The 14092-nt window shown below is 65.2% G+C and overlaps 2 protein-coding genes across 2 annotated transcripts; one reads left to right on the forward strand and one right to left on the reverse strand.

The window, feature by feature from the left end:
* Window positions 1–797: 797 nt before the first annotated feature.
* Window positions 798–4921, forward strand: LOC311438371 (antigen WC1.1-like; the record flags this gene model as incomplete). Its single annotated transcript, XM_084522684.1, has 12 exons — window positions 798–849; window positions 996–1316; window positions 1393–1707; window positions 1785–2087; window positions 2196–2516; window positions 2594–2908; window positions 2979–3287; window positions 3401–3742; window positions 3864–4016; window positions 4118–4213; window positions 4293–4379; window positions 4525–4921. 12 exons carry the CDS (start codon window positions 798–800, stop codon window positions 4686–4688), a joined length of 2778 nt encoding a protein of 925 aa, XP_084378810.1. The 3' UTR covers window positions 4689–4921.
* Window positions 4922–9613: 4692 nt separating this feature from the next.
* Window positions 9614–13842, reverse strand: LOC311438372 (antigen WC1.1-like). The gene is made up of 12 exons (XM_084522685.1): window positions 13494–13842; window positions 13059–13379; window positions 12669–12983; window positions 12289–12591; window positions 11860–12180; window positions 11464–11782; window positions 11089–11393; window positions 10634–10975; window positions 10360–10512; window positions 10186–10281; window positions 10020–10106; window positions 9614–9875 (listed from the first exon to the last, which is right to left on the reverse strand). Exons 1-12 carry the CDS (start codon window positions 13543–13545, stop codon window positions 9712–9714), a joined length of 2778 nt encoding a protein of 925 aa, XP_084378811.1. The 5' UTR covers window positions 13546–13842; the 3' UTR covers window positions 9614–9711.
* Between the last annotated feature and the right edge of the window lie 250 nt (window positions 13843–14092).

Genomic DNA, 14092 nt, shown 5'->3' on the forward strand with positions numbered 1-14092 from the left:
CTCCAGAGGCACAAGTAGCCTCTTTGGGGTCTTTCTGGGTGATGCCCAGGCCACAAGAGGTCCCTAGTGTCGGACAGGAACCTGTGTAGGTGACACATTTCCTTCATGGACAGTGCTGCAGCTTGGTGCCCTGAGGCTGAAGCCTCAGCTCTGAGCCCGTTGGCAGCATCCCCACTGCTGCTCAAAGCCACGATGCTATCGCCAGCAGCGCAGGTGCCCCAGCAGCAGCATGAAGTGAAAGCCACCGTGTCCCTGAGAGGGGGAATCTGCCCCCCCCCGTGCCACCAGCCTCTGCAGGGGCTGGAGATGTCCCTTCTGCACATCTTGAGGCCAGCGCAGGGACCTGATTCTGCACAGTGAACCCCGGGCTGGTTCCAGGTGGGTCAAGGCGCCCCCCCCGACACAGGCTGAGTACTGGGGTGCTGAGGGAGGCCATGATATGAGGGAGGACCCCATGCTGGGGATAACCCTGTCCCCACGGGGACCTGCTCTCCTCAGGCACAGCCCCAACCCCAGCTCAGGGGGACACAGGAGCCAGGCAGGCTGGCTCCCCTCGGGGACATTTGGGTGCTGAGCCCCAGCAGGGAGGCGGAGGGGTGCGTGACGCCAGAAGCGGAGCCGAGTCTCATATTTGGGCACGGAGCAGGTTATTGGAGGCTGGGCCCCGGCAGGCAGCAGATAACCCTCCTGGTAGCGGCTCACAAGGCGCCTCCGCCGCCCCCATTGGCTCCTGCCAGCGGGGGCTGCCTATATATCCCCCTCCCCAGCGCGGGGCTGCGTCTGGCACTGGGGGCAGGATGGTGCCTGCCAGGGCACTGGGGCTGCTCCTCTGCGTGCAGCTCTGCAGGGGTGAGTGGTGGGGCTGGCCGTGGGGCAGTGGGCAAGTGGTGGGGCAGGGGCTGTCCGTGGGCAAACAGTGGGCAAGCGCTGGGGCAGGGAGCAGCTGTGGGCCAGGTGCCCCCCGGGCTCAGCAAGGTCCCTGGGGTTGCCCGCAGGCAGCGGGGAGCTGCGGCTGGTGGATGGCGGCGGGCGCTGCGCCGGCCGCGTGGAGGTGAAGCACGAGGGCGAGTGGGGCTCCGTCTGCAGCTACGACTTCGACTGGGACCACCGGGGCGCCGGCGTGGTGTGCCGGCAGCTGGGCTGCGGCGCGGTGGCCTGGACATCCCCGTACGCCCCGTTTGGGCAGGGCAAGGGACGCATCTGGCTGCACCCAATCTTCTGCTTTGGGACAGAAGCTACCTTGGAGAACTGCCATCACTTCGGCTGGGGCAAGCACTTCTGTGGTCATGAGTGGGACGTGGGGGTGACCTGCACAGGTGAGTCGCGGTGGTGGTGCTGGGGATGCCGTGTCGGAATTCCCAAGTCCAGGACTGAGTCCTGTACCCGGTGCAGAGGAGCTGGAGCTGCGGCTGGCGGCTGGCAGGGGACCCTGCGAGGGGAGAGTGGAGGTGAAGCTGCGGGGACGCTGGGGCACGGTGGCAGATGATGACTGGGACATGGAGGACGCCGAGGTGGTGTGCCAGCAGTTGGGCTGCGGCTCAGCTGCTGGTGCCTACCACAGCTCTCACTTTGGACAAGAAGAAGGTCCTATCAGCTTGGCCTTTGTCGACTGTAATGGGGACGAGAAGGCCCTCTGGGACTGCAAGATTCAAGGCTGGGGACCCTATACCAGACCTACTGTTTACAACAGGGCTGTGGTGTGCCAAGGTGAGTGCTGGGGACATGCGGTGCTGCAGGGAGCCCCCTCGTCCGCATCCCCCCCAGGAGCCCTCCTCTCGCGGCAGGGTTCTCCCGTCTGGCCGGAGGGGACAGCGCCTGCTCGGGGCGGCTGGAGGTGCGGCAGGGCCGGGCCTGGGCCACCGTCTGCCACGGCCACGTGGACCTCAAGGCCGCCCAGGTGGTGTGCAGGGAGCTGGGCTGCGGCACGGCAGTGGCCGTCCCCGCTGCCGGCCATTTTGGGGCAGCAACGGGGCCGCTCTGGGACGGCGCCTTTGAGTGCAACGGCAGCGAGCCACTCCTGGCCAGCTGCGCCCGGCGGCCGACCCACGGCCAGGCCTGTGCTGGCCCCGCTGCTATCGTCTGTTCACGTAAGTGCTGGGGCCGCTGTCCGGGGGGCCGGGGCAGCCCCTTGCAGCGTGGGGTGCCCCGGGGGGTCCCTGCCCTGCCATCCCCCCAGCGCCCTCTCTGCGCCGCAGCCTACACCGGTTTCCGTTTGGCGGATGGCGGCTCGGGCTGCGCCGGGCGGGTGGAGGTGGAGGCGCAGGGGACATGGGGAGCGCTGTGTGCCAGCGCCTGGGACCTGCGCGACGCCCACGTCCTGTGCCGCCACCTGGGCTGCGGCCCCGCCGCCTCCCTGCCCCCAGGAGGCCATTTCGGGACGGGCACGGCGACGGGGCCGCTGCGGCGCGATGCCCTGAGCTGCAGCGGGAGCGAGCGGCACCCGGGCGAGTGCCCCGTGGCGCTGCTGGGGGAGCCCGCCTGCCCCCCTGGCCATGCCGCCGCCGTCAACTGCTCAGGTGGGTGCAGGGGCCGCGGGGACCCGTGGCAGGCGGGGAGCAGCGCCCGTCCCCACGGCACGGCCGGGCTCTTGCAGGCGCCGCTGAGCCCCTGCGGCTGCTGGACGGGGAGAGCCGGTGCGACGGGCGGCTGGAGGTGGCCACGAGCCCCGGGGCCTGGGCCCGCGTGGCTGCGGGGCCGGGGGACGACCGAGCTGCCTCCGTGGCGTGCCGGCAGCTGGGCTGCGGTGTGCCAGACAAGGTCTACGCTGTGCCGGCCGCCAGCTCGGGCCCCGTGGAGCTGCAGGAGCTGCGCTGTGCTGGCACCGAGGAGCTCCTGGCGCAGTGCAACGCCTCGGGGCCTGCCGCAGCGCCCGGCCACAGCCCCCCAGAGGCGGCCGTCGCCTGCTCAGGTGAGTGCGCCGGGAAGGGCCGCGGGTGCCCAGCGGGCGCCCCCAGCCCCATCCTGGCCCTCCCGTGCAGGCAGCCGGCGGCTGAGGCTGGCGGGCGGCCCCGGGCGCTGCGCCGGCAGGGTGGAGGTGTACAGCGAGGGCACGTGGGGCACCGTCTGCCAGGACGCCTGGGACCTGCCAGATGCCGACGTCGTGTGCCGCCAGCTGGGCTGCGGGCGGGCCCTGGAGGCGCCCGGCTCGGAGCGCTTCGGGCCCGGCGTGGGGACGCTGTGGCCGGGTGCCGGGGGCTGCTCGGGGACGGAGGCGGCTCTCTGGGCCTGCCCAGCCCCGGCACGGCGCGGCTGCCGCCGGGGCGGCGGTGCCGGTGCCGTGTGCTCAGGTGAGCACTGTGATCCCTGAGCTGGGTGGGGAGCAGGCCCCGCTGCCCGTGGGGTGCGCGCTGCCCCACCTGTCCCAACGGTGCCGCGACCCCCCCGTCCCCTGTTGTTGCAGGGCTGCTGCGTCTGGCGGGGGGCAGCAGCAGCTGCAGCGGGCACCTGGAGGTGCTGCGCGAGGGGACGTGGGGCCGCGTGTGCGCCAACGACACCAGCCCCGCCACAGCTGCCGTTGTCTGCCGCCAGCTGGGCTGTGGCACCGGGGGGAGGCTGGCGGCCGTCCCCGCACAGGGCTCGGTCCCCGCCTGGCTGGGCTGGGTGCGATGCCAGGAGGGGGCCCCCTCGCTCTGGCGCTGCCCCTCGGCGCCCTGGCACCTGCAGTCCTGCGGCCCCGAGGGGGTCGCCCACATCGCCTGTGACGAGGACACCGAGGACACGAGCGGGGCCACCAGCACTGCAGGTAGCAGCTGCCGGCACGGGGGTGCTTGCCCAGCTGGCTCTGCCCGTGCCCACTGCCCCCTGCCCCCTACCCCTGCTGCCGTGCGGATCCCGGCCTCACGCTGCAGGTGCCATCCCTGCAGGTGCCAGCAGCAGCAGCAGCGTTGCCCCACTCACAGCAGTGTCGGGGAGCGTGCCGGTGCCCACGGTCCTGTGCGTGCTCCTGGGGACGTTGCTGGGCCTGGCCCTGGCAGCCCTGGCTGTGCAGGCACACCGCGCACGGCTGCAACGCCGAGGTGGGCACTGCCTTGGGGGTTCCCCTGGTGCCCCTTTCGGAGTCTCCATGGGGCTGTGGGGAACAGTGGGGCATGCCGTTGCAGCGTGTACTTCCTTACAGACCCCGTGAAAGCCACGGATGTCGGCGCTGAGGCCGTGTACGAGGAGCTGGATTACAGCCTGATGCCCGAGTACCAGGAGGTGCCCAGCCACACAGGTGGGAGCACGGTCGTCCCCAGGGCCTGGGGCTGTCCCCATCCCTGGCCAAGCACCCAACACCAGAGTCTCTACCGCAGGCTCCCTGTCCAAAGGCTCAGGCATGAAGCTGCAGGATGACAACTGGGATGGTGACGAGATAGAGAGCAACCCCAGAGAGGCCCCAGGTAGGGCAAGAGGCAATCAGTAGGGACTGCAAGGCACAGGGGGCCCAAGGAGAGGGGCTATGACGGAGCAGTGGTGCTGGGGAAGTGAGGGCACACAGCCCTTGAGGCTGTGTCCTCAGCCCCGGCCCCTCCTCGCCTGGCGCAGCCCCCCCGGCCCAGCCCGGGCACGGCCCCCCGGATGGCTACGACGATGCTGCGGCCGTGCCAGAGGAGCCCCCCGCTCCCCACGGCGGGGACGCCCCGGCGCAGCCCCGCGGGGACACGGGCTATGACGACGTTGACATGGGCACCCTGGGGACAGCGCCGTGAGGAGGCCCTGGGGACACGGCTGCAGGAGGGGGCTCCGGCCCCAGGGAGGGCTGGCACTGCCCATGGGGGGCACCCGTCCCTGCCCAGCCCTCAGCACGCTGCAGAAACGGCTCCATCGGCCCGCCCGCACCTGTGGCCCAACGTCACGCCAGGCTCCTTGTGAAGTTTTTCAGCATGGCCTTTCCCTGCGCAGCGCTCTTTCCAATTAAAGCCCCCAAGTGCTTGGAACTTCACTCTTTGCACCATTCTGTGTCTCTCTCTCTCTCCCGGGTCCATCGTCCATCCCTTGGGGCCATGGGGCAGAGCTGGGTCTGCAGGCACGTCCCCATGGCTCTGGGCACGCAGGAAGGATTGGGAAGAGCCCAGGGCCCAGCTCCGGGGCCTTCCTTTGGCCCCAGAGCTGCATGCTCTCCCTGCCAGGAGAACAGGATGAGGGAAGGGCACAGCGCGTCCCAGGGACTCATCCTCTGCCCCAGTACTCCGAGCACCACCTGTCCTGGTGCAAGGGGATATTGTGCACCGTCAGCAAGCTGGCAGAGGACACCAAGGTGGGCAGGAGTGTTGATGTGCCTGAGGGCAGGAAGGCTCTGCAGAGGGACCTGGACAGGCTGGAGCGATGGGTTCAGCCTGGCCCTGGACGAGGTTCAACAAGGCCAAGTGCCGCATCCTGCACGTGGGGCACAACAACCCTGTGCAAGGCTGCAGGCTGGGGGCAGAGTGGCTGGAAAGCTGCCCGGAGGGAAGGGAGCTGGGGGGATTGGTCGGCAGGTGGCTGAACAGGAGCCAGCGGTGTGCTCAGGTGGCCAAGAGGGCCAACAGAGTCCGGGCTAGTGTCAGAAGCGGTGTGGCCAGCAGGGCGAGGGAATTGATTTTCCCTCTGTACTCAGCCCTGGTGAGGCCACACCTTGAGTACCGTGTTCAATTCCAAGGCACCTCCTACAAGAAGGACATGGTCCTGTTAGAACAGAATGTTGTTATTAGTGCTCTGCGAGTAGCTGCTGAAAGCAAAACCTGTCCCAGAGGCAACAGCAGTTGCCTGTCCTTGTATTTCCTGGACTAGAGAGCAGCCTGCTAAGCCTCAAGATAGGTGGTGGTTACAAAGGCAGTAGTGAGCTGTTTCTTTCTGGGTTTTGTTTCTTCCTTTTCTCAGATGATGGTTGTGATTGGTAATTTCCAGCACAGCTGCTTGAGTTGGCACAGGTTGCTGTCGTTTAACCCAGCAGCAGCTGAGTACCACAGAGCCCTTCAGTGGGTCCCCTCCCCTGCCACAGTGGGATGGGGCAGACAACTGAGGAAAAACAAACAAACAAACAATAGGTTAAAGTCATGGGTTACTGTCATGAGACAGTTAAATAGGACACAAAGTGATGGGAAAATAATAATGAAGATAGCAGTAAATAAATAAGTATATAGATTTGAAACAGGTGGTGCACAGTGCAATTGCTCACTGTGCTCTGACCGAAGCCCAGCCTGTCCCCAGGCAGCAGTGTCCCCCCAGCCAACCCTCTCCATTTTTATTGTGCAGCATGATGCCATGTAGCATGCAGTGTCCCTCTGGCCAGTTTGGCTCACCCGATGTGTTTGGAAAAGAGCCAGACCCCCACTCCCTTCAACTTCCCTTAAGGTATTTCAAGAGCGTGATAAGGTCACCCCTGAGCCTCCTTTTCTCCAGGCCTCTTTCAGCAATTCACAGCTGCTCCTCATAAGACTTGGTCTCTAGACACTTCAACAGCTTTGCTGCCCTTCTCTGGACATGTTCCAGCACCTCCCTGTCCTTCTTGTAGTGAGGGGCACAAAACGGAACACAATTTTCCAGTTCCAGCCTCTCCAGGGCTGAGTAGAGAGGAACAATGACTCCGCTGGCTCTGCTGGCCGTACCAGTTCTGATACAAGCCAATTTGCTGCTGGCCCTCACACTATGGAGATGCCACAGCACTGTCCGAGGCCGAGTTGCTTCTGAGGATCTCCTGTCAGCTTGGAGGAGCACGAGTTTGTCACTGCCTGGATTTGATCCTCTACCATTTGCAATGAATGGCCACACACCGCTGTTCTTCTTGCTACTGTGCAGCACTGAGCACATTCTTGTGAGTAGATGCAAAGCTAAGCATGGCTACAATGACACTACGCTGCCCGCCGTTGTTTCTGCTGGTGCCTGTTATAAGTTGCCCCCTTAATTAATTTTCAGAGAGCATTGCATTAATAATAGAAAGGAATTTATTGAGTAAGCAACAGCAAGCAAAACAGCGCTGGGCGGCCGGGGAGTCTCGGCTCCACCAACGGCGCGCACCTCACCCCCGCCAGGGTCCCTTTTTATATCTTGGTAATTCTGGGACTACGCAGCACATCCTGGTATATTCTGCGACTGCGCGCACTGTTGCTAGGGGGTCGTCTCTGTCCCTCTGGTGGTCGTGAAGATGAAGGCCGTAGTCTTCCTCCGCGTTGCGGTTCAACTTCTTTTTTTTTATTTGGTCATGTTGGCCCAGCGTGAGACAGGAATGCAGGATGTTGATACACTAGTTTAGCAACTTATCAGGAGATGGTTACATGAACTTTGCAGCAGTGTCTTTGAACAAAAGAGGCAACTGAGATGCAGAAGGAGAGAAGGGGAGGGGGTTCTCTTTTTTGTTACATTAAGCAAAAGAATTTTCATAGTGTCTAGCCAAGTATTATACATCTTACTTCAGCAGGGAGCTTTTGCAACTCCTGCTCCTCAAACGGAACTCCTTGTTTTATAATACAAAAGACAATGAACAAACATTTATTGTGTATTACAGTGCCCACGAGCCGTGCCCTTCCCTCAGCCTGTTCATGCGGCCTAAACTGCATGAAGTTTAACAAGAGCAAGTGCCGGTTCCTGCACCTGGGACAGGGCAACCCTGGCAGTACGTACAGACTGGGCGACGAGACGCTGGAGAGCAGCCCCGCAGAGAGGGATCTGGGGGTTGTGTCCAGCAAGCTGAATATGAGCCAGCAGTGTGCCCTGGCAGCCAGGAGGGCCAATACCCTGGGGTGCATCAAGCACAGCATCGCCAGTCGGTCGAGGGAGGTCATTGTCCTGCTCTGCTCTGCGCTGGTACGGCCTCACCTCGAGCACTACGAGCAGTGCTGGGCACCACAGTACAAGAAGGACATTAAACTGTTGGAGAGTGTCCAGAGGAGGGCGATGAATATGGTGAAGGGCCGAGAGGGGAAGGTGTATGAGGAGCGTCTGAGGGCACTGGGCCTGTTCAGCCTGGAGAAGAGGAGGCTGAGGAAAGACCTCATCACAGTCTACAACTTCCTCGTAAGGGGGTGTCGAGAGGCAGGAGACCTTTTCTCTATTAACACCAGTGACAGGACCCGCGGGAACGGGTTTAAGCTGAGGCAGGGGAAATTTAGGCTTGACGTCAGGAGGGGGTTCTTCATAGAGAGGGTGGTTGCACACTGGAACAGGCTCCCCAGGGAAGTGGTCACTGCACCGAGCCTGTCTGAATTTAAGAAGAGATTGGACTGTGCACTTAGTCACATGGTCTGAACTTTTGGGTAGACCTGTGCGGTGTCAAGAGTTGGACTTGATGATCCTTAAGGGTCCCTTCCAACTCAGGATATTCTATGATTCTATGATTCTAAGTATTATACAGCTCCTTACTTCAGCAGGGAGCTTTCACAACTCCCGTTCCTCAAACGGAACTCCTTGTTTTTATAATACAAAAGACAATGAACAAATATTTATTGTGTATGACACAGAGGAGGGCGATGAAGATGGTGAAGGGACGAGAGGGGAAGATGCATGAGGAGAGTCTGAGGGCACTGGGCCTGTTCAGCCTGGAGGAGAGGAGGCTGAGGGGGGACCTCATCGTGGTCTACAACTTCCTCATGAGGGGGAGTGGAGGGGCAGGCGCTGACCTATTCTCCTTAATCACCAGTTATAGGACCCCCAGGAATGGTGTCAAGCTGAGGCAGGGGAGGTTTAGGCTGGACAACAGGAAGAGGTACTTCACCGAGAGGGGGGTCAATCACTGGAACAGGCTCCCAAGGGAAGCAGTCACGACACCAGGCCTGTCGGAGTTTAAGAAGTGCATGGACTCTGCATTTACTCACATGGTCTAAAATCTAGGGTAGACCTTGTAATACACAATAAATGTTTGTTCATTGTCTTGTTGCTAAAATAGTGTATCAACATCCTGCCTTTCTGTCTCACGCTGGGCCAACATGACCAAATAAAAAAAGAAGTTGAACTACAACGCCGAGGAAGACTATGGCCTTCATCTTCACGACCACCAGAGGGACAGAGACGACCCTCCAGCAACAGTGCGCGCAGTCGCAGAATATACCAGGATGTGCTGCGTAATCCCGGAATTACCAAGATATAAAAAGGGACCCTGGCGGGGGTGAGGTGCGCGCCATTGGCGGAGCCGAGACTCCCCGGCCGCCCAGTGCTGTTTTGCTTTCTGTTGCTTACTCAATAAATTCCTTTCTATGGTTAATACAATGCTCTCTGAAAAATTAAGGGGGCAACTTATAACAGACCTGTGTGGTGACAGGAGTTGGAAGGGACCCATACAGATCATCGAGTCCAACTCGGGATATGCTATGATTCTATCATTCTACATTATCCTGGCAGGGAGAGCGTGCAGCTCTGGGACCAAAGGAAGGCCCCGGAACTGGGCCCTGGGCTCTTCCCAATCCTTCCTGCGTGCCCAGAGCCATGGGGACCTGCCTGCGGGCCCAGCTCTGCCCCATGGCCCTGAGGGACGGAAGATGGACACAGGAGAGAGAAAGACAGAACGGTGCTGGGAGCGAGGTTCCAAGCATTTGGGGGCTTTAATTGGAAAGAGCACTGCACAGGGAAAGGCCATGCTGAAAAACTTCACAAGGAGCCTGGCGTGACGTTGGGCCACGGGTGCGGGCGGGCCGATGGAGCCGTTTCTGCAGCGGGCTGAGGGCTGGGCAGGGACGGGTGCCCCCCATGGGCCCCCCATGGGCAGGGCCAGCCCTCCCTGGGGCCGGAGCCCCCTCCTGCAGCCGTGTCCCCAGGGCCTCCTCACGGCGCTGTCCCCAGGGTGCCCATGTCAACGTCGTCATAGCCCGTGTCCCCGCGGGGCTGCGCCGGGGCGTCCCCGCCGTGGGGAGCGGGGGGCTCGTCCGGCACGGCCGCAGCATCGTCGTAGCCATCCGGGGGGCCGTGCCCGGGCTGGGCCGGGGGGGCTGCGCCAGGCGAGGAGGGGCCGGGGCTGAGGACGCAGCCTCAAGGGCCGTGTGCCCTCACTTCCCCAGCACCACTGCTCGATCTTAGCCCCTCTCCTCTGACCCTTGTGCCTTTGTGTCCCTGTTCAGTGCCCTTTCCCCTACCTGGGGCCTCTCCGGGGCTGAGCTCCTCGTCATTGCCATCCCAGCTGTCATCCTGTGGCTTCATGCCTGAGCCCTTGGACAGGGAGCCTGCGGTGGAGAAGGAGCTGCTGAGTGTTGGGCCAGGGATGGGGACAGCCCCAGGCTCTGGGGACGACCGTGCTCCCACCTGTGTGGCTGGGCACCTCCTGGTACTCGGGCATCAGGCTGTAATCCAGCTCCTCGTACACAACCTCGGAGCCGGCATCTGTGGTTCTATTGGGGCCTGCAAGGAAGAACGTGTTACAATCGCACGTCTCACAGTTCCCCTCAGACCCACGAGGACTCCCAAGGCAGTGCCCACCTCGGCGTTGCAGCCGTGCGCGGTGTGCCTGCACAGCCAGGGCTGCCAGGGCCAGGCCCAGCAACGTCCCCAGGAGCACGCACAGGACCGTGGGCACCGGCACGCTCCCCGACACTGCTGTGAGTGGGGCAACGCTGCTGCTGCTGCTGGCACCTGCAGGGATGGCACCTGCAGCGTGAGGCCGGGATCCGCACGGCAGCAGGGGTAGGGGGCAGGGGGCAGTGGGCACGGGCAGAGCCAGCTGGGCAAGCACCCCCGTGCCGGCAGCTGCTACCTGCAGTGCTGGTGGCCCCGCTCGTGTCCTCGGTGTCCTCGTCACAGGCGATGTGGGCGACCCCCTCGGGGCCGCAGGACTGCAGGTGCCAGGGCGCCGAGGGGCAGCGCCAGAGCGAGGGGGCCCCCTCCTGGCATCGCACCCAGCCCAGCCAGGCGGGGACCGAGCCCTGTGCGGGGACGGCCGCCAGCCTCCCCCCGGTGCCACAGCCCAGCTGGCGGCAGACAACGGCAGCTGTGGCGGGGCTGGTGTCGTTGGCGCACACGCGGCCCCACGTCCCCTCGCGCAGCACCTCCAGGTGCCCGCTGCAGCTGCTGCTGCCCCCCGCCAGACGCAGCAGCCCTGCAACAACAGGGGACGGGGGGGTCGCGGCACCGTTGGGACAGGTGGGGCAGCGCGCACCCCACGGGCAGCGGGGCCTGCTCCCCACCCAGCTCAGGGATCACAGTGCTCACCTGAGCACACAGCACCGGCACCGCCGCCCCGGCGGCAGCCGCGCCGTGCCGGGGCTGGGCAGGCCCAGAGAGCCGCCTCCGTCCCCGAGCAGCCCCCGGCACCCGGCCACAGCGTCCCCACGCCGGGCCCGAAGCGCTCCGAGCCGGGCGCCTCCAGGGCCCGCCCGCAGCCCAGCTGGCGGCACACGACGTCGGCATCTGGCAGGTCCCAGGCGTCCTGGCAGACGGTGCCCCACGTGCCCTCGCTGTACACCTCCACCCTGCCGGCGCAGCGCCCGGGGCCGCCCGCCAGCCTCAGCCGCCGGCTGCCTGCACGGGAGGGCCAGGATGGGGCTGGGGGCGCCCGCTGGGCACCCGCGGCCCTTCCCGGCGCACTCACCTGAGCAGGCGACGGCCGCCTCTGGGGGGCTGTGGCCGGGCGCTGCGGCAGGCCCCGAGGCGTTGCACTGCGCCAGGAGCTCCTCGGTGCCAGCACAGCGCAGCTCCTGCAGCTCCACGGGGCCCGAGCTGGCGGCCGGCACAGCGTAGACCTTGTCTGGCACACCGCAGCCCAGCTGCCGGCACGCCACGGAGGCAGCTCGGTCGTCCCCCGGCCCCGCAGCCACGCGGGCCCAGGCCCCGGGGCTCGTGGCCACCTCCAGCCGCCCGTCGCACCGGCTCTCCCCGTCCAGCAGCCGCAGGGGCTCAGCGGCGCCTGCAAGAGCCCGGCCGTGCCGTGGGGACGGGCGCTGCTCCCCGCCTGCCACGGGTCCCCGCGGCCCCTGCACCCACCTGAGCAGTTGACGGCGGCGGCATGGCCAGGGGGGCAGGCGGGCTCCCCCAGCAGCGCCACGGGGCACTCGCCCGGGTGCCGCTCGCTCCCGCTGCAGCTCAGGGCATCGCGCCGCAGCGGCCCCGTCGCCGTGCCCGTCCCGAAATGGCCTCCTGGGGGCAGGGAGGCGGCGGGGCCGCAGCCCAGGTGGCGGCACAGGACGTGGGCGTCGCGCAGGTCCCAGGCGCTGGCACACAGCGCTCCCCATGTCCCCTGCGCCTCCACCTCCACCCGCCCGGCGCAGCCCGAGCCGCCATCCGCCAAACGGAAACCGGTGTAGGCTGCGGCGCAGAGAGGGCGCTGGGGGGATGGCAGGGCAGGGACCCCCCGGGGCACCCCACGCTGCAAGGGGCTGCCCCGGCCCCCCGGACAGCGGCCCCAGCACTTACGTGAGCAGACGATAGCAGCGGGGCCAGCACAGGCCTGGCCGTGGGTCGGCCGCCGGGCGCAGCTGGCCAGGAGTGGCTCGCTGCCGTTGCACTCAAAGGCGCCGTCCCAGAGCGGCCCCGTTGCTGCCCCAAAATGGCCGGCAGCGGGGACGGCCACTGCCGTGCCGCAGCCCAGCTCCCTGCACACCACCTGGGCGGCTTTGAGGTCCACGTCGCCGTGGCAGACGGTGGCCCAGGCCCGGCCCTGCCGCACCTCCAGCCGCCCCGAGCAGGCGCCGTCCCCTCCGGCCAGACGGGAGAACCCTGCCGCGAGAGGAGGGCTCCTGGGGGGGATGCGGACGAGGGGGCTCCCTGCAGCACCGCATGTCCCCAGCACTCACCTTGGCACACCACAGCAGTATCATAGACATGAGGGCCATGGTATGGTCCCCAGCCTTGAATTTTGCAGTCCCAGAGGGTCTTCTCAGTCCCACTACAGTTGACAAAGACCAAGCTGATAGAACCTTCTGCTAGTCCAAACTGAGAGCTGTGGTAGGCGCCAACAGCTGAGCCGCAGCCCATCTGCTGGCACACCACCTCGGCGTCCTCCATGTCCCAGGCATTGTCCGCCACCGTGCCCCAGCGTCCCCGCAGCTTCACCTCCACTCTCCCCTCACACGGTCCCCTGCCAGCCACCAGCCGCAGCTCCAGCGCCTCTGCACCGGGTACAGGACTCAGTCCTGGACTTGTAATCCTGACCCAGCATCCCCAGCACCACCACCGCGACTCACCTGTGCAGGTCACCCCCACGTCCCACTCATGACCACAGAAGTGGTTGCCCCAGCCAAAGTGAGGGCAGTTCTCCAAGGAAGCTTCTGTCCCAAGGCAGAAGATTGGGTGCAGCCAGATGCGTCCCTTGCCCTGCCCAAACGGGGCGTACGGGGACGCCCGGGCCACTGCTCCACAGCCCAGCTGCCGGCACACCACGCCGGCGCCCCGGTGGTCCCAGTCGAAGTCGTAGCTGCAGACGGAGCCCCACTCGCCCTCGTGCTTCACCTCCACGCGGCCGGCGCAGCGCCCGCCGCCATCCACCAGCCGCAGCTCCCCGCTGCCTGTTCAACCCCAGGGACCTTGCTGAGCCCGGGGGATGCCTGCCCCACAGCTGCTCCCTGCCCCACCACTTATCCACAGCCAGCCCCTGCCCCACGGCCAGCCCCACCACTCACCCCCGCAGAGCTGCACGCAGAGGAGCAGCCCCAGTGCCCTGGCAGGCACCATCCTGCCCCCAGTGCCAGACGCAGCCCCGCGCCGGGGAGGGGGATATATAGGCAGCCCCCGCTGGCAGGAGCCAATGGGGGCGGCGGAGGCACCTTGTGAGCCGCTATCAGGAGGGTTATCTGCTGCCTGCCGGGGCCCAGCCTCCAATAACCTGCTCCGTGCCCAAATATGAGACTCGGCTCCGCTTCTGGCGTCACGCACCCCCCCGCCTCCCTGCTGGGGCTCAGCACCCAAATGTCCCCGAGGGGAGCCAGCCTGCCTGGCTCCTGTGTCCCCCTGAGCTGGGGTTGGGGCTGTGCCTGAGGAGAGCAGGTCCCCGTGGGCACAGGGTTATCCCCAGCATGGGGTCCTCCCTCAGAACATGGCCTCCCTCAGCACCCCAGTACTCAGCCTGTGTCGGGGGTCCTTGACCCACCTGGAAGAAGCCCAGGGGTCACCGCGCAGAATCAGATTCCCGTGTTGGCCTCAATACGTGCAGAAGGGACATCTCCAGCTCCTGCAGTGGCTGGTGGCACAGCGCACAAAGGGGGCAGATTCCCCTTCTCAG

This window comes from Aythya ferina, assembly GCF_964211825.1.
Source record: "Aythya ferina genome assembly, chromosome: 5".
Classification (NCBI taxonomy): domain Eukaryota; kingdom Metazoa; phylum Chordata; class Aves; order Anseriformes; family Anatidae; genus Aythya; species Aythya ferina.